This window comes from Montipora foliosa, chromosome 7, assembly GCF_036669935.1.
Source record: "Montipora foliosa isolate CH-2021 chromosome 7, ASM3666993v2, whole genome shotgun sequence".
In the NCBI taxonomy this organism is placed as follows: domain Eukaryota; kingdom Metazoa; phylum Cnidaria; class Anthozoa; order Scleractinia; family Acroporidae; genus Montipora; species Montipora foliosa.
The window spans coordinates 4,399,261-4,419,260 of NC_090875.1; the positions used below are offsets into that span (position 1 = coordinate 4,399,261).

Consider the following 20,000-nt stretch of genomic DNA (forward strand, 5'->3'; position numbering starts at 1 on the left):
TCGTAGAGTATACCATCAAGTTGAAAGAGTTGGTTTGTTGTTGCAAGCTTGAGTAATTCCATAAGTTGGTCTTTGGTGAGGTTCAGACTGTAAGTGTTATTAAACCAGTTTCCAGCAGAAGCTTTATCACCAAGTATTCCGATGGTTTTGTGGGCAGGAACATTGGTAAAAAGAGCTATCACGTCATATGATAGGAGTATGTGTTCAGCATCAACAGGGATGTTTCTGATATCTTCGGATAATTGAAAGATATCACTGACGCTGTTAGCATTGGTTGACAGAGGCTTTAATTTCTCTTCCAGCCATTTTGCGAGTGGCTAATTGTATGTATTAGTCGCCGATAAAATTGGTCTCATAGACAGTTTTGGCTTGTGAGTCTTGGGTAAACCATACAAATGAGCAAGTCTTGACCCTTCAGGGCAGAGAGAATCAGTGACTGGTTTTGGCAGGATGTTGTGTACCTTGGTGTAAATTTCATTCTCCTTTTCAAGCAGAGGATGATAGTCCTTGCTCCAAGCAAACGTTGTAGACACTGGGTTTGTAAACGTCTTAAAAATCCTTTTCAGAGGATTCAATAAAAATGTTTTGCGCAGTTGCAGGGACTTTTGAGATACAGGTTTCGGTATTTCCCATAGTACTTTTGCAGGAGAGTACGCACAGCATCGGAAAAATCTGTTCTTGGTACATTGTTTTGCCGAAGAACTTCATTAGCCGTTTGTATCCACTGCCCCCCACAACCAGGCTCGCACTCATTGCCCAGACAGCCATAAAGGATCTCAGCTCGACTCAATTGACTTCTTTCGCGGTTTGCCTCTGCATTCTCAAACTCCCACCCAACAGAGAGGGCTTCATCAACGGCTTTGCTTCCACGGTTTGCAATAAATTGGGCTAAGTCGCATTTTCCTTCATTTTTCTGCTGGTTTGCTAGCGCAAGAAGAAGTTTTTACCCCCTTTTAAACTACTTCTTGGGATATGCCGTAAATACTTAAACATTTACATGACTTTTTGCGCTTCGTGCAAGGATCATTTCCAGTCTTGTTCGACTGGCTCTACTCGTGTGTGGCTGAGAGGCGTTGGCTAAATCGGGGTGATTTATGGATTGCAGATAAGAGGAATCCTCTTTGGTAGTATACTGCCATGTGGAGTAATAATTAAGGTGATTGTTGCTGAAATTTACTTTCACTCTGTGTCACTCATCAAGATAATCACGTACTCTTAGCCATTGGCGCCGTGCATTTAATTTCACGGCCATGTGGAAATGAAAATCGCCAACTCTATGAGCCTCTTTGCTGCAAACCCACTGAACAACCTCTGAATGCGTACAGGGATCGGCGTTGGCAAAACTGTCCAAAGCAAGGTGTGAAAATTCTTCTCTAATTGGTACCAGTTCCAAGTCAGCTCAACTGTATGTTATTAAGTACTCACTCCGAACCTCACGAGACGTCAGTGACCCCACCTCTCGAGAGTTCTCCCCTTCGCTAACTAGGTCATGCCTTCAATGCTAACATCAACACTCAGAATGCAAGAAACATTAATTTCGCTTTCCAGACTGCCTTAATTTTGCTCGATTCTCGGCTCAATAACAATTAAACCAGCTAAGACGGTATGTTTAATCAAATTACACAGTGTAAACTACTTTATTATAAGGAAATATGGTACACAGCATATTAAAGGTCTTCCCTTTGACATCAGACACTACTTATTTGGCCTTGTAAGAACTCTCCAACACATCTCATAAGATTATTATCATGTTCAAACCAACTGCCCACTTTTCAAAGTACGAAGCATGCGAACAGACAGTGCCATTTGCCTTAAGAAGAAATTGACCTCTTTTTGAGACTTGCCTTCCATCCTAATCTGAACGATCTGCACGGTATACTGATTGGCCGATTTCTTTCAAACAAATACAATACTCGTCACATTTGTAGGAACACCCATCCTCGTTTTCCCCCTCCTTCAATGTTGATTTCAAAACTATTCGAAGTTGTCCGAAAAATTGGGGGGAGGGGGATAACATGGGATAAGCTGTCATCTTGTAACACGACGATTCTAGACCATTCGTGTAACATGTTCCAACAAAATGTGTATAGTATTGTAGGCTTATACATTCAGCCATGTATTGAAATCTCTCTGACCTGCAAGTAAAACAGCATTCTCCCCCTTAAATTATTTTGAATAACATTAAATATATTCTCAGTGGTTTTAAACTTTAACATGATTTATAGGTGAGGACAACGAACCAGAACTTGCAACGAAGGTGTTACAGTTTTTTTTCTGAGTGATCGTGGCTTCAGGTTTCCCATTGCAAAATGGCCATCAGCAAACTGCACACCCAGCGATCTGTACCATTTGTTTTGGGAGGGAGTCCTGAAGATGTTAGAAATTGGATTTGAGTAAGTGAATCAGTTACTTTTCTTTTAGCTGTATGCCCTCAGATAAATGGAAAAAATTAGAGACATTACAGCGACTGAATGAAGACTTATTAGGTTAAAATTTTAGTTGTTTGCCAGCTTGTCTAATGTGCATGGTCAGACTTTTCAAAATTCAACTTAGAACTTTCACCTGATGGGGAAAACTATGACGAAAGATAAGTACCAATAATGGTGAAAAGAGCGTAGAGGGTTAACAATTACAGGCGAATTCATGATAGTTATCAGCCATTTTTGTAATATTGGATATACTGGTGTGTGCTGGATGGTACAGATTGCAACAGGCAATTCATCAAAATACATTTTAAGAACAAGGACCCTGTTGATAGCAAGTTGGTAACATCAAACATTTACACTGGTTGTCCAATGATATTTATCATGGATCCAAAGGTAGGAGTACTGTTATTACAAAAATGTCCTATTACTGTAGCGCACTTTAAGGAGCTCATTGGTGAACCTTAGGATTTTTTTTTTTTTTTTTTTTTTAATTTTTACTTGAAACAAATTGATATTAATACAGCAAATTATTAACTTACCTACATAATTATAATGTTACAACTAATATAACTAATATTACTAATAATAATAATATAATACAACAAATTAACACTGATATTATTATTACAAAATTCAAACAAACTAGAAATGTTTACAAAGTATAATGTAAATAATATATTAATTATATACAGAAAGTGGATGCATATTAAAACCTTTAAATAGTTAAGCATTTGCAAGAGGCGACACTATCCATTTAGCTTCAAAGAAATCCTTTGTTTTTTTACTATGCAGACTAATATCTTTTTCCGTTTCATATTTAACAGCAATTTTCTTTTTAAATCCGTATATATTCGGAAGAATTTGACTTCTTCTACAATCCCACAAGTACAATTTCCCAATCATAATTAGATAGTTTAGAAGCTTAGCAGAAGGGGAGTTTTGTCGTATCATTCCAACTAAAATATCTTGCAACGAAAGTCGAATGTTTTCCTTTAAAAGTTGGTGCCAGAATACTTCGAAGTCACGCCAAAAATCTATCGAGAAAGGACATAGATATAGGAAGTGATATAGCACTTCTGGTTCAGATGAACAGAATGAACACGAGTCATTCAATTTAAAGCCAATTTTGTAAAGTTTAGCATTAGTATAGAGAATGGAGTTAAGTATTTTATATTGAAATGCCTTAACATATGCTTCAAGAGCAACACTATGCGGGATCATAAAAATTTGTTTAACTTCCTCGAGTGTGAAATGAAATTCATTTTGCAGTTTCTTTACAATAGTTGGAAAAAGAGCCTTTCTGCTTACAAGTAAAGTATAATAGTCTTTAGATTCCTTCTTTGTGACATCAAATATATTATTGTCAATTTTTAGAGAGAATTCATCTGTTGTTAATTTATGAGTACAATTTTTTAAAATGGAAGGAATGGAGCGCCGAAGACCTGCCCAAACTAAAAAATTAGTTTTAGAAATCCTGTTAGAAACTAAGGAAAAGGAATCTTTGTTATTTAAGTCAAAGGATAGATCACTGATATGAACTACACCAGCTTCGAAATAGCTTTTATAATAAACTGTTTTATTATTAATGAGTATTTGTTTGTTATTCCAAAGAATATAACACCAGTCTTTTTCTGAAGAGAACGTATCTCTTAATTCGGACCACCACTGCAGTAATTCTAGATAGAATAGACAAATATTCAGTGGAAGGATACTAACATCATAATTGCAATGAAACAAGAAAAGGCCGCCAAAACGTTCTAGATGATGTGTCAAATACCTTTTCCAGGTGCCATCATTTGAGCTAGCTATTCTTTTTAGCCATGCCAATCGAAGGGATATTATCATGCTATCAAGATCAATCATCTTTAATCCTCCGTTGGAGTATTCATTTATCGCCGATTTGCGTGTGACTTTATCAGGACCATTCCATAAGAATTGAAATAATAACTGGTTTAACTGACTTACAAATTCTTTTGGGGTAGGTAATAAAGATGACACATAAACAAATTTCGGAATTAAAAGAGATTTGATAAGTGTAATTTTGCCATAAATAGAAAGTCCTCTAGAGGACCAAATTCTAGTCAGGTTTTTAATACTGTCTAATCTTTCTATGAAATTCTTTTCAAGAAGCAATTTTTGATCATACGTGTAATAAATTCCTAAAGCTTTTATCGGTTCGTTAGGCCATTTAATTCCAAAAGGCTGTGGTTTACAGTTCCTTGAAGAACCTATCCACATAGCTTCCGTTTTGGAACAATTAATCTTGAAATCATCTAACAACCTAAAAAGAGCAGTAGCAGAGCTTGTGTCGGCGAGTATTGCTGTCGTATCATCTGCGTATTGAAGAATTTTTGTCTCCTCATTCGCAATAGAGATACCTTTGATATCTTTATTTTGTCGAATCGCAATTGCTAATATTTCTATAGTAACTACAAAGAGGTAAGGAGAGAGCGCGTCCCCCTGCCGCACCCCACGTTCAAGATTAAAGTACCGTAATTTCCGGCCGATTACCCGCGGGTAATGCGTTAATTTTCCAGTAAACCGCGGTTGCTGCGGGTAATAGGAAGGTGCGGGTAATGCGATAATTTTTAAATCTCAGGTAAGAATTTGACAGATTGAAACAAGTTAAAATGAGGATAATTAAACCAACACTTTCTTCAAATCTGTGTGTTGCCTCGTTTGTTGATTCAATCTTTAAAATGATGCTGTATTTGCCGTAGTCTTTGTAAAACCGCTCGATGAAAGCCGAAGCAAATTGAGTAAAAAACAATAATCTTTCCCTTCGACCATGTCACAACTTGTCACCGAATTAAAAGTAAATGAGAACGAATTTCTCACTTTAACACATGCTTTTCAATTTTAAGAAAGAGTTTATCGTGAGACACAATTCAATGCTGAAAAAGGAACAAGATGCGAATGTGTTTATTTTGTGATGCCACAAATTTTTCCGTTCAAAACAAATCTTTTACGATCTTGTTTAAATAATTTCAAACCTTTACTACTTAATTAAACTGATGCTTCCTTAAAACTTGTGTGTTGCCAAGCTTGTTTGTTACGTAGTTCAATCTGAAAACGCTTTCTGTTCAAGATTTGTGTGATGTTTTATTCTAGTGTTCTAAAAGCCCTCAATGAAAGCCGATACTAATTGAATGAAAAACAAATCAATAGTGTTTAAGTGATTACTGTATTTCACTGCTTTTTTCTTCGCTTAATTTAAAAGCATTTCTCACCTGCACTCCTTTCAATTTTGTATATGAAAGATTGAAAGCATTTTTTGTGAAAGCACGCTCTTGTTACGCTACAAAACAAGATGCCGACATATTTCACGGCACCGCATAATTATTTAGAACGTGATTGTCGGCACGTGTGTAAACAAAACACTAACTACAGTGAAAATTTTGCTGGATTGTTCAGCGCATCAGTGAAATGTTCCTAGCTACCCCTGGCTTGAGTAATAGAGCATTTTCCCGTTTTAAGCGACTTCTTATATAGGCCCGGTCTTTTGCCCCTGGGTATGCCTAACCACCACCCCATCAGGTATTTTTAACACTCGCCCCCACTTTCTCTCAACCTATCAAAATGGCGCTCAATGATCAATCGTAAAGATGTTGGCCTTCAACTCGTATTCTATCGAGTCTTAGCGTTAATACATTGGATATTTAGGTCGTTTTAACAAGACAAACCAGAAATGACTAAGGAGAGTGTTTAAGGCTGCATTATTAAAAGCCAATTGTTAGCAGAAAATGCTATCGATCTTCTGCTTTGTAAACAACAACATGGAATATTCATCGCTCCAAGTTTGTGAGTTCTTGTCCCGGAAATACAGTAGCAAGATTTTTTCGGTTTTGGGGTGCGGGTAATAGGCCAGTGCGGGTAATCTGTTGAACGTTTTTTCCCCTTCTGACAAAACTAGACCGCTGCGGGTAATCTGCCGTGCGGGTAATCGTCCGGAAATTACGGTATTCAGATGAAAGTCTGTTGTTTATCACACAGCTTTGTATTTTTCTGTAGAACGTTTGGACCCAATGGATAAAATTAGTGCCAAAATTGAAGGATTTCAAACAATAGAGAAGAAATTCCCATTCTACGCTATCAAATGCCTTTTCAAAATCAATAAATATCATTAGTCCTGGGATACTCTCTTTTGCAGTGAAATCCATAATATCGAGAACTGATCTAATTGTTTCGCCGATATATCGGTCTTTCACGTATCCAGTTTGGTTATGGTGTATAATGTTTGGAAGAACATTTTTAATTCTAGTGGCGATCACTTTAGACATAATTTTTGTGTCAACGTTTACGAGAGAGATTGGACGCCAGTTCTCAATATATGAACGATCTTTTCCTTTTTTTCCTATTAGAGTAATTACCACTTGTTTTTGAGAACAAGACATTTCATCTTTTTCAAAGCTTTTGTTCACACATTTAAGAAAAGGATCGCTTATTAAAGGCCAGAACACTTTGTAGAATTCTATAGGAATTCCGTCATTCCCAGGAGTTTTGTTGGTTTGAAAGCTTTCAAGGATATTGTAACATTCCTCAGCTGAAATTTTGTCTTCGCAGGTCAACTTTTGTTCTTCGGTTAATTGAGGTATATTCAAATTCTCTAGAAACTTTACAATGTTCTGACGGTTTTCCGCATCACTATTTGAACTTTTGTATAACTCTCGATAAAAACGTTTTTGTTCTTGAAGAATGTCATAGGGATCTGTCTTTACGACGCCGCTAATTACTAGTTTCCTTACATGCTTTTTTACATGATTCCTTTTTTCCAAGTTTAGGAAGTATTTGGTACTTTTCTCGCCGTGTTCATGCCATCGTGCTCGGGCACGGATTATTATTCCGTTGACTTTTTCATCATAAAATGATTCGAGCTTATCCTTAGCCGCATTTAAATTGTCGCCATTAGAATCATTGGGGTTCGTTTCGAAAACCTGTTTCGCTTCAGTATATTCTTTTTCAAGTTTTGATCCTCTTTCGTTTCTCTCCTTTGCCTTCTTTTTGGAATATTTTATAGCATGAGCTCTTATGTTATATTTTATCCAGTCCCAAATGTTACGGTGGTCTGAAAGTTCTTTTCGGCCTTCCGTGATCCAAATTGGTACCATTTTTGTAAGATTATCAATGTACTCATCATCCTCCTCCAATATGGAGGTGTTCATCTTCCAGAACCCAGGACCCTTAGCCTCTTTGTCCACGTTCCCAAATTCTAAATAGATAGCAGAATGGTCAGTTCTGATGGCGGCGATTATATTTGTGGCTTTGACCCAGTCGTGTAAATTATTAGAAATCAACCTATAATCAAGGCGACAAAATATCGGCGGAGATTGTTGACTCCAGGTAAAACTTTTAGTTTGTGGGTTTTTTACTCTCCATATATCTACAAGATCCATCATTGATGGAATTTATCACAGATTTCCTAGGCGTCATTATGCCACCTTTTTTGTCCAGTATAGGATTCAGAGGACAATTGAAATCACCTCCAATCACAATATTTTCTTCTGAATCTAAATTTTCAGTCTGCAGCTTAGTTAACACATTTTTGAGGAATTTAATGTCTTCGTCTTTGTTTGGTGCATAAATGTTTACAAGAACATACATTTTATCTTTTATAGCGGCTTTAACAACGATATACCTCCCTGATGTATCTACAATCTGAGAGTGAATAACGCAGTCAAGACCTTTTTTGATCAAGATTGCAACCCCTCGAGAGTTTGAGCTCCCATGGGAGCAAATAAGTTCTGCACCCCATTCGTTTTTCCATTTTAACTGTGTTGACAATGTCGAATGAGTTTCTTGCAGGAATATTATATCCGAGTTTCGTTTTCGACACCACGTGAAAATTGTTCACCTTTTTCTGAAATTGCTTAGTCCCCTCGCATTGAGAGATAGTAGACTAAGAGAATGATCGGTCATTGTAGCTGAATCGGGGAAGTGGTATTATAGAAGAAGTCATATAAAACGAAAATGAAATCGATGGTATAGCAGAGTGCAAGAAAGTATAGTGCACATAAACCGATAATATTCGCCTAAAACAAATTATTAATCTACAAAAAAACATACAGTAACATATGAAGTAAGCAGTTTCCAGAGCATTCACATTTCTAATTAAACAAGAAGGGTTAAGTAGTTTAACACTTATTACACACATAAACCTTAAACTAAATTAAACTATAGATGTGCTGTCGCGCTGTGACCGCTTTGGCTTTGGTTTCCGCTGTTTCTTGTGTCCATAATGAGACCGTAGTATGGGAGATTGGTTGTTTCTTCACCTCTGTAGATTTGCCCGTTTATAATTAGCTTATCAACTTTGAAATAGGCTGTTTGCTTTCTCTGTTTGGCCTTTTTCAAGATGGGATATAACGTTTTCTGTATTTCATCAATTTCGCGGGGGAAATCATTCGCAATTGAAATGTTGGTGTTTTTCAAGTTTTTAACAAAAGACCAAACATACTCCTTGTCTTGAAAGAAGCTGAATTTAGCTATAATAGGCCTAGGTTTGGAGTTCTGTCCTTGACTGGTATTCTTCTTAGTAGGGATGCGGTGAACACGTTCGAAACGGATTTGTTCGATATCTTCCTCTGGGATCTTAAGTTTATCGCGCATCACTTTTTTTAATTGATCTTCAGCAGAAGTTGACTCACCTCTTCCTTCTGGAACATTAAACACTTTTAGATTTTCACGCATTGTGTATGCTTCTAACTTGATGTTGCGGCACTCAAGATGTTTTATTTTAGCATTGAGGTCTTCCAGATTCTTTGCGTGGGTTTCCAGTGTTGCACACGTGGCGGTTGAAGACAAATTCAGGTCGACGATGTCTTTTTGAGCCGTGTTCAGGCTTTCTTGTAAACTTTTATTTTCTTTTTCCAATTCTACCACTCTACCTTGCATAGCCTCTAACTCGCCGAGTCTTGTTAGCACTTTGTCAAGCTTTTCACTGACTTCATCTAGTTTGCCACGACAATGGCCGTCGGCTTCGTCGAACGCATCTTCCCCGTCAGTCTGTGAGCCGCTTTCCCTTAACCCTTTGCGACTATCGGCTCGGGCGTCTTCTTTTCCCATGTTATTTAAGCGAATGAAAGCCAAGCAGCCTTCGTTGATGACATTATTTTACAAGTTTTGAATTTCATCTAAAGGAGCTAGCAAGAACACGTCCGCCTTCGACGAAGGCCAGGTTACTGTAGCGCACTTTAAGGAGCTCATTGGTGAACCTTAGGATACTCACTCCTCCCTCCCTGCCTGCCTCCCCCCTATTTCTCCCTCTCTCCCTCCCTTGCTCATTTATTCGTGCGTTCGCACGTTTGTTTCTTCGTTCGTTTGTTTGTTCGTTCGTTCAGTTATCCATTTATTCATTCAAGTAGTCAGTCAGGCAGTCACTCATTCATTTCTTTTTTTAGCGGGGTGGGGGGGGGGGGGGAAATTGGTGAGAGGGTGAATTTTGTGCTGCCAACAGAAAATTCACTGGTATTGTTACTTAATTGAGAAGAGCATTTAAAGCCCTTTTAATTACCACCATCATTCACCTGGTCCAATTTTCAAGTCTTCTATTTTACGCTAAACATGTTTAGATAAAGAATCTCTCAAGTCCTATCAGAACAGCCATTGCCAGGAAATAATTTTTTCGGTAAAACATTATATATATTCAACAGCAGGAATAACATCTACAAGAGCAATACGAATGGGAACCTCAGGTGCCTCAAAATTGGCGGAAAGACAATCACCTGGAAGCAGTTCAGAAGTGCCTTTGACTGGGACCAGCAGAACTTCTCACCCCAGTACATGAGAAATTAACCATGCAACACTTAAGCCTTGATTCAGCCAGTATAATGAGAAACAAGCTTGCTGAAGATATGCTTGATGCCAAGATGTTGTTTCTAATGCAGGTGATTTTGTTATGATGTATGTTTGATTGAATGCCTTTAAGATTATAATGTTTCATATGAAAATGATTTCTGATTTTTTTTTATCATTACCTCATGTAAAACCTCCAAGTTCAAGTTTTACTCTTTTTTGAAGTGGTTTCCAGCAATTTAAAATTCTTTATTGCCTTCCATCAACAAGTGCTTAACTCATTGTATTTTCATTTTCTCTTAGTTCTGCAGAAGTACCAGGAACACCTGAAAAAGATTGAAAGGATGGCGATTATTTAGATCCTGTTATTGAACTTCTGCAGCACTCAAGCGAGATTGTGAGCTTATTTAATGATAGGCTTTACAACAATTCATCTGATGACCTAAGACTTCACAAGTTAACCAATTTGTATAACTGGATGTGTCACTTGGCCAATGAAACTGAAGAAAACAGCAAGAGCTTCATCTCTTCTAAATCGTGGTTTGATCTGCAATCAATGTGCCTTGGATTCCGGCCCCTGGTCCATTACAAGTTGACTAGATTCCCCAGCACAGTAATTAAACCAGCGATTGTAAATCAAGACTGTGTGGAGAATCATTTCTGCCAGATACGTTCATGGAATGGCCAGAATGATAATTCCACCTTCTTGCAGCATCACTCAACACAGAACTCCATCAGATTGGGCCAAACAACCATTAGTACCAAGAGCAATGCATCCTGTAACAGCACCAACGTGAAGGAATGCATGCAAAAAGGCCTGTAAAGTGACTTTCTTTCTTTGTTTATCTGATTATTCAGGTTAGACTGTCTAATATTTTATGTTCCTAAAGTTCTCAACTTGCAGTCAGTAGTTTTCAAAGACCCATTACCATTTAAACTAATATTATTACATTTACCTCTTGAAAGACGGATTCTGATGTGTCCATCATCAGATTCTGTTCTTTCTGCTACCCTGAAAATTCTGTCATCCATTAGAGGTGTGAATGGGATCGATGTGTGCTGTGCAATAGCATTCAGCAGGGCTTCACCAATAACTGTCTTTGCTGACTTTGCAGAAACTCTGACATTATACGCTTCACAAAGTGCAACCAACTGTGATTTGTTGTACACACGACTGAGAGGAGCAGTGCCTTGGTGCTGCTTAATAAAGGCAACAAGATGACCATGAGAAACTTTTTTGTTGTCACTTCGGTCTCGGAGAATTTCCTATGAAAAGGAAAAAAAAAGTGAGTTTCAAGTCTCAATTTGTGAAATGAAATGTTATGAGATGCTAGACCTGTGCTGTTAAGCATTTCGGATGTCTGACCAAAATCTGGGACCAACCGACAATTTCAAATAATACAGTACGAAAGACAACCTGAACAAAGTCAATTTCATGGCGATATTCACTCGATACTTAGCTAAAAAGCTAACTGGTAGCTGGCAATTTTGTGGATTTGTAATATACGTAATAAACCTGGAAAGATGAATTTAAGAGTGTGAATCGGAATGAATGTATTGCTATATTTCGATTTACTTCAAAATCATCATCAGGCGAATCAAGGTTTACAGAGTGTGTGATTTAAATACAGGAGACTTATTTAAATAATAATAGTTCGCAGCTAGCTTTTAAGCCAGAGTTACTTGCAGACTTCTTAGTTTTTATATAGAAAGCTTCTTTAAATAAAAGAATATTCCAGTTGTTGTCCATATCAATTATGCTGGTATTGTCCCTGATTGTATTCAAGTAGAATTCCTTAGTGTTAACATCCTTGTCTGGTTTTGCCACAAAAATGCAAGGTCAACTCCAGCTACTGTGACTTGGCTCAATGAAATTGTTCTCCAATAAGAAATGTATTTCTTCTTTGAGATATTTGTGCTTGATTGGATTCAGCCTGTAGGGATGCTGTTTCACAGGAAAGCATCACCTACATCCACATCGTGGTAAATCTGTTCCGTCCTCGTTGGTACATCTGGAAACAGGTCCTTGAACTCCTGGAGAAGGTCCATAAGATCTTGACTCTGCATTGAAGACAGATGGAACAACTTGGAGTCCAACTCCCGCAGAACATCAGAGTTGGAAAGCTTTGCTGTGGTCAGTGGACTTAACTTATCATTAAGGTCTCTACTTAAAGTCTCTCTTGGCTCAGAACTAACCACATTAAGATTTACTGGGTGTATCTCTAGGCTACTGTCTCTCTCAATATAAGGCTTTATCATATTAACATGGCACAACTGCGTTTGCTTACGCCTATCAGGGGTTTCTAGAACGTAACTGAGATTACTTAGTTTCTCTTTAATTACATAAGGCCCAAAATACCTAGCCTGTAATGGGTTACCAGGAACTGGCAACAATGCAAAAACCTTTTGATCTGGGTCAAAACTACGCTCAGAAGTGTTTATATCATACCTCTCTTTCATAGGCTTCTGAGATAGCTTAAGATTAGCCCTAGCTAATTCACAAGCTCTATTAAGCGTAGTTCGAAAATCTGAGACATACTGTGATAAATCAATAGAATGGCTTTCACTAGATAAGAATTTCTCTTTAAAAAGTTTAAGAGGTCCTCTCACAGTGTGACCAAACACAAGCTCAAATGGGCTGAAGCCCAGAGACTCCTGAACTGACTCTCGAGCAGCAAATGACAGCAAATGGATTCCTTCATCCCAATCTCTCTCCATCTCGAAGCAGTAGATCCTCATCATGTTTTTCAGCGTCTGATGCCATCTCTCGAGAGCTCCTTGACTGGATGATAAGCAAAAGAGTTGTATTGTCTGATTCCCAATTCGTTCATGACTTGCTGAAATATGCCTGCCATAAAATTAACCGCGGTCTGACAGGATTGAGTTAGGAAGACCAACCAGCGAGAAGAACTTGGTTAAAGCTTTAACAATGGTCTTTGCCTTGATATTTCTTAAGGGTATTGCTTTGGGAAACCTGGTAGATGCACACATGATTGTCAGCAGGTATTGGTTTCCAGATTTCGTCTTCGGTAGTGGACCAACGCAATCGACAATAATATGGCTGAAGGGCTCCTTGATTGCTGGGATTGGCCGTAGTGGTGCCTTTGGTATGGTTTGATTTGGCTTCCCTACTACTTGACAAGTGTGACATGGATCTGCAAAACTCAGCTACATCTTTCCTAAAATTTGGCCACTAAAAATGATTCAAAATTCTTTGGTGGGTTTTGTTGACGCCCATGTGACCAGCCAAGGGGGTTTCATGTGCCATGCTGAGAATTTCTGGTCTGTAAACGTTCGGTATAACTATCTGGTACTTGACAGCCCACTCATCATCAGCTGGAACATCCGGTGGTCTCCATTTTCTCATCAAAACTACCCTCTGGAATAATGGCGAGATATCTGGGTCTCTATGTTGCTCAGCCATGAGGTGTGATCTGGAATTCAGTTCAGGATCCTTCCTCAGACTGCTGATATCATCATCTCTTCAAACGACTTTGTCCCACACAAATTCTTTGGGACAGCTTACTCGAAAACGTGACTGATGAAGGCATCTGCAATGTCAACATCTTTATCTTCATGACTTAATTTCTTCTTACTCATAGCACGGGTTACAGCACATGCAGGATACAAATTTGGAATTTCTTTCTCTACTGGCTCAGGCAGCTGCTCTACACAAGGTACGTCAGTTACAATACGATTGATGACCATTTTGTCTCCAGCCAAATCATTTCCGAGAAGAAGTTGAACTCCCTCGAAAGGTAACGAGGACCCAGGTCCGACGTTAACAGGACCAGACACCAGATCTGATGACAAATACACAGTGTGCAGTGGAACTGGCGAGTATTCTGACGAGTTTACTCCTTTAATGAGAACACTTGTTCCAGTAGATGACTTCTCAGAAAAGGGCAAGGTTTCCGCCAATACCAGAGACTGTGAAGCTCCAGTATCTCGAAGAATTTTAACAGCAACTGCGTCAGTCAGACAAATCACTGGAGAGCGGCACTGAACCTTCATGAATAAAGGGCTCAAACATCTTCATAACAGGTCTTGGAGTAGGACTGACTGCTTTGCAAGAGGTTTCTTCTTTAGGAAATCTGATTTTTGAATCTTATCTAGTGACAGGTGTCAAACACAAACCAGTAGGTTTGGAATTTGTGTGACCTTGTTGTCTTTTCAGGACATTCTGACATCAAATGTCCCTCTCTCCTGCAGTAATAACACATTATTGACTTGAAAGGTTTTCTTGCCCCCGCCAGCTTGTTCTGGATAAACGACGTAGAACTGGGGTGCGAACTGCTACCATACGTCTGCCTTTGGTTTGGGTTTTCCTTCTGAGGGTTTCTCAACGCAGTTGGCAAGTTCTGACCGTGGGGAGACAAGAACTTGCTGGGTTTTTCCTCGAAGACAACCTTGTGGGTTAAGGAATAATCATCTGCCAATTGGCGGCCTTTTTCAGCGTTTCGGCTTTTTGTTCGTTAATAAATGTGCGGACATCACTGTGAATGCACCTCTTAAACTCTTCAATTAAAATTACTTGCCTTAATCTATCATGATCTTTATTTACTTTCTATGAAGAACACCAACGATCAAATAACTGTTCCTTAGTTCTAGCAAATTCTACATAAGTTTGACTACTTATTCTCATACAGTTTCTGAACTTTTGACGGTAAGCTTCAGGAACTAATTCGTACCCCTTAAGAATAAGCTCTTTAACAGTATCATAACTTGAAGCTTGCTCTACAGTTAACTGCGTGTAAATTTCTCAAGCCTTACCTAATATCACACACTGCAATAACATTGCCCAGTACTCCTTAGGCCACTTAAGACTTTCTGCTACTTTTTCAAAATGTAGAAAGTATTTATCTACATCCGTTTCTTGAAAAGGAGGAACTAGCTTAATATATTTAGTTACTTCAAAGTTACCACTAGAACCACTAACAATCATTTGATCCCCCTGAAACCCCTAATTCTAGCTTTTTCATTTCTAGTTCATGTTCTAATCGCTGTTGTTCCAGCCTTTCTTGCATTTCGAATTTCTTAAACTCCAACTGAAGCTGTAGTTTCTTTAACTCTGAATCAGATGTTTTAAATGTTTCTAAAACTGTCTCTTTGAAAAGTTGTACACTCAATAAATGTTTAACAATGATATCCTGAATCTGATGTTTTCGCATTGCTTTCTTAACCTCTGACTTTAAATGTTTCGCTAATGAAATAAGCTCGTTCTTCTTTAAGTCATAAAACGTGTCCTCGCAAGGTTCTGACATGGAACTTCTCTGGATCAAAATCTGCCATCTTAAAGCTTATCCTAGATTACTAAATGCAATAATACTCTCAAGGTAAATGCTTAAATTCGCTTTACTTAATTCACTCCCGGACAGGCCCCCAATTTCTGTTACGGTGACTAATTACCGGCAGAAAGGTAACAACCTCGCTTTTTCCACGAAACGAAATCTATTTAACTGCTAACAACGGGAGACAACTTAACTCGAGCTAGCGACTACTCTAAGTACAATCTCACTTGTCACTTGTCACACAATATCACTTGGAAATCACAAACAGGGAACAAAGTCCCGAATCACAACAACAACCGACTGACTGACCAGAGAGCCGCTTATATAGTATCCAAAGAGAGTCTAGAAGTTCCCAAAAGTTACTATTTACAGCTATTACAATAAGCTCTATTTTCAAACTTACGAGTCACAGATTATTTTGAAATTGATGAGTCACAGTTCTAGAAAATTCTTAAAACAACACATTGCGTGACATTGACCTTCGCGAACTTTCCAGAATATTCCAATCCTTGCAACAACTATCTGCCTTGCCAAACATTGTAGTTGCAATTGACGGTTCTCACGTAAAGATAAAAGCCCTATCGGACAGTGCTGCTGACTACTTTAGTAGATATCAGCAGCATGATTTTATTATACAAGTTGTCGTAAATGGGAAAAAAGTGTTCACAGATTTTGCTTGTGGATTTCCTGGCAGTATGCACGATGCTTGTGTATTGCGGGGAAGTGCTATCTTCAAAAGAGCAGGACAGCGAGAGATTCTTACTACGCCTACCATAATTGTGGGTGGTAGAGAAATAACCCCTTATCTTGTTTGAGATAGTGCCTACCCTCTAAGTCCTTGGCTGATACAGCCTTACCCCAAGGGAACAAGAGACCCACAGGAGATCACTTTCAACAAGGAGCCCTCTTCTGCCATAGTACAAGTTGAATGTGCTTTTGGTATGCTGAATACTGATGGAGGATCTTCCAGAAGCGATTTGACAGCAATATAGAATTTGCGATTAAGGCCACAAACGCCTCTGCAGTACTATATAACATTTGTATTCGAAATAATGATCCGTGCGATGAGATGATGACAATAATGATGACGACGACGACCCGGAGCCTGGGAACATATCGCCAAACGCAATACGAGATGGGGATGACATCATAAATATCCTCAAAGACTTTGCATCAATTTCGATACTACAAGCTTTAAGTTGATTTCAGTTTTATTCAAGATTATAGGTTCTGGATAAAGTTTAAATTGAGAGTAATGATACCAAGTTCGAGTGAGGCCTAACACTACTGTGAAATAGTAATATGCTACTGAAGGACAACAACTGACGATTATCTAAATTAGGCTTAGGCCGCGCCAAATTTGTCCTTCTGTATAACATCTCACATACCCGCAGCCAGCTCCCGTTCTGGCCTTGTAGCTCAGTCCGTAGAGCAACGGTGATCAATCTAAAGGTCGTGGATTCAAATCCCACTCTAGTCATAGTTTTTCTCTCTCCTTGTGTGGGCACAATTCCAATACTAGGGTTGATGTCTGATGGAATAATTGGGTATAAAAACTTTACAGTAGTGTTAGGCCTCACTCGAACCTGGAATCATTACTGTCAATATGCTACTTAAGGACAACAACTAAGGAGTTTAAATTGATATCAAGGAAATTATAGTGTCGTTTCCTTATCAAAAAAAGTACAACGCAATGTACATCAGTTTACATTTCTTGTTACTGTTATTATCCAATTTTCCTTTTTCTTTTCAGTTAATAGAATCGACAATATATATTTTCATTGCATACACAGAAAAAAAATTATAAAATATAATTTTAATGGAAGTTATTAATTATTTCCAGAACAAACTTATCTTGTATTTAACTTATTTTCAGTTTATGAATTTTATTACTGGAAATCACATAATGCTATTGCAGTTGTTATTGTTCTTCAAAAAATTGGTTAAAACACCTACAAGAGAGTTCATTGTGTTGAACTGTTGTTCCTGTACCCGGTTAAAATTGGCCAAAAATGAACTCATTTCTTTGCACTGTTTTTCCATGCCTGAAAATGCTGCCTTAAACATTTCCTTCTCCTCGTCACTTTTTACTTCTTCTCTTGCTCTCTTCCTGCTCATTTTCCTTTGGGTTCTTTTCACTTTTTTGCTGTCTTTGTCTTCAGCAATCTTCTCTTCATTGTTTGCTTCAACAACAGCAACAATACTAGAGCTGGAGCCAGCTTGAGCAACATGACGGAGTGTCACGCCTTCTCCGCAACCAAGTACTTCGTCAATCTCCTTGTAGAAGATAGACTGTTTTCGTTTTCCCCCCGCTCTGGTTCATGTTCCAATCTTTCGCAGCCTTGTAACGGTCAATCCAGTACTTCATTTTCTTTTGGCATTTATCGCTAGTTTTCTTTGTACCACATTTGGCACTCAGCGATCCGTTCCCACACTATTCTAGCAACCTTGCTCGCTAGGTAATCGAAATTTTCTGCCCAAAGACGGACTAGCAGCGATTTTGCTTCCTCACTTCACTTTTCATATGATTTTTTTCCCGAATTTCCACCGAGTTGTACTAATGTGTGAGCCAGCAAGCCATGCGAGCCATGACTGCGAGTCATGCGAGCCAACATGGTGAGCCATGCGACTCAACATGCGAGTCACACAGTTTTTTCTGAGATCCCAGTTGGCTCTACCATCACTTCATTTCTCATGTTTTTTGTTTTTATCTTTTAACCTTTACATAAAACACGAGTACAAAACGACAACTTTTAACAGCATCAAATGTGGTTCCCTTTGTTAAAAAAAAATTTGGAAAAATCGGCTAGCCCCAGCCAAGCACGCCGGCGTCTTTGATGGTTTTCTCAGATTTTGAAAATTTTTGATAAACCCAAACATTGGGTCGCATTAGAAAATGCTTGTGTTGACAGATTTTAATTCCTAGAGTAAACAATTCTCAACAAAATCGGCCGTAATGCGACCCGCACCTAACTCACTTGGTTTTGCTAGTGTTTATCCACTGGATAGTGATTTATCTGCCTTTTGAACAACTGAGGCCAGGCGTGTAAGGTTAGTAAAAACTTTTCAAACCGATATTATTTCTTTGTTCGAGGTTTTCATAACACGAGATTTCAATGTAGTAAAAAAGGTTGCTGTTATTCATCGTGGTGAAGTACAATAATAATAAAGTATTCTCATTTGTCTTACAATGTGGTCACTTATGATGTAGATCGTGACGTTTCGACTGCATACTCCTAGCCTCCATCAGGCGAAGGGGTCAGGTAACCATCACACCTTCGTAACAAGGTGCATTAAGAACCGCGTTGTCCCTAAAGATCTACAAGTTCAACCGCCAGTTCCCACGAAGGGCCCACGCAGAGTCGCTGAACTTGCATCCATGAGATTCCTAAGGGAACAGATCAGACTGACACAAATGGCCAGGGGAGATGCAAAGAAGGAAGCAAAATCCACAGCACGGAGTATAACATCCACTCTCTCTACAAACGACGCCAACAGGATAATAGAACAGATCAAGACCAACACCCAGCGAGTCTTTAACACCACCAAACACACACATAAGTAGACATTTGATAAACTTCTGCGCGAGAAACAGGCGGCTACGTCACCAATTGATATGCCAGGCTTGCTCGGAGATACGTTTTGTCCCCAGAACACGTTCTACAATACGTTTTGGAAGCCAAAAGTGACTCAGAGGAAGAGCTTGACACAGAAGGAATGAAGGGAGCAACTTGGATTCAAGGTAAGCATCAGTTCATCTTCGAACACACATTCCCCAATACTGCTCTAAAATACGAAGCTTGAAAGCTTAATTAGTTTGTAAAAAAATCTTTGATTTCACTATTGGGAAAACAGAAATCGACAATATGGGCTAAAAATATAGTTTTTTGGCTTAAAACTGAAGGGACTCGATCAGATCGTCGTTCTTACAACTGACTATGCAATGCATTCTGTTGCTAAGGGAACATGTTGCTTGAATCGATGTTTTGTTCGTCGTTTTTCTCTTGAAATCGTGCTCCGTTTTCCTTCCTGCCTTTGTATTTGATTTCTATTTTCAAAAGAAAACTTCTAATTTGTCTTTTAGCGACGAAGATTTCTTCCCTGAAGAAGATTTCTTCCCAGATCCTTCTGGAGATAGAGGGCCAGATGATCAAACGGGGGTAGCTGCTTCTCCAGGTGAGAATATTGATGTTATTATGCATTTTTGTGTCCCCAAAGTTGCTTTGAGTGATACACTTTGTGTGTGATTCAAATATCAAATCATAATTCTTGTTTTGTGTTGTACAGTTACTCCTGCAATGGATCCTCAGCCTGACCCTAGTCATGCTGATATCACTGCTTCTCCAGGTGAATATAGGGTTTTACTTTGCATTTTTGTATGAGCGATTTTTTCAGAAAGCAGACATGTGTATTCAAATATATTGTGTGATCCTAATAGCAAATCAAAATTCATGTTTTGTGTTATACAGTTACCACTGCAGTGGATCCTCAG

General features: G+C 38.6%; 1 protein-coding gene and 1 pseudogene across 1 annotated transcript in view; one reads left to right on the forward strand and one right to left on the reverse strand.

Moving 5' to 3' along the window:
* The window catches only part of LOC138009696 (uncharacterized), a 2,872-nt gene extending 1,021 nt beyond the window's left edge, over positions 1–1,851 (reverse strand). The window contains exons 1-3 of the mRNA XM_068856735.1: positions 1,845–1,851; positions 659–924; positions 1–317 (exon numbers count right to left, since the gene is read on the reverse strand). The exon at positions 1–317 is cut by the window's left edge and continues 1,021 nt beyond it. Coding sequence (XP_068712836.1) covers positions 1–317; positions 659–924; positions 1,845–1,851 — 590 coding nt within the window. The remainder of the gene's footprint in view (positions 318–658; positions 925–1,844) is intronic.
* Positions 1,852–2,215: 364 nt separating this feature from the next.
* Positions 2,216–10,324, forward strand: LOC138009697 (uncharacterized; annotated as a pseudogene).
* Positions 10,325–20,000: the final 9,676 nt, after the last annotated feature.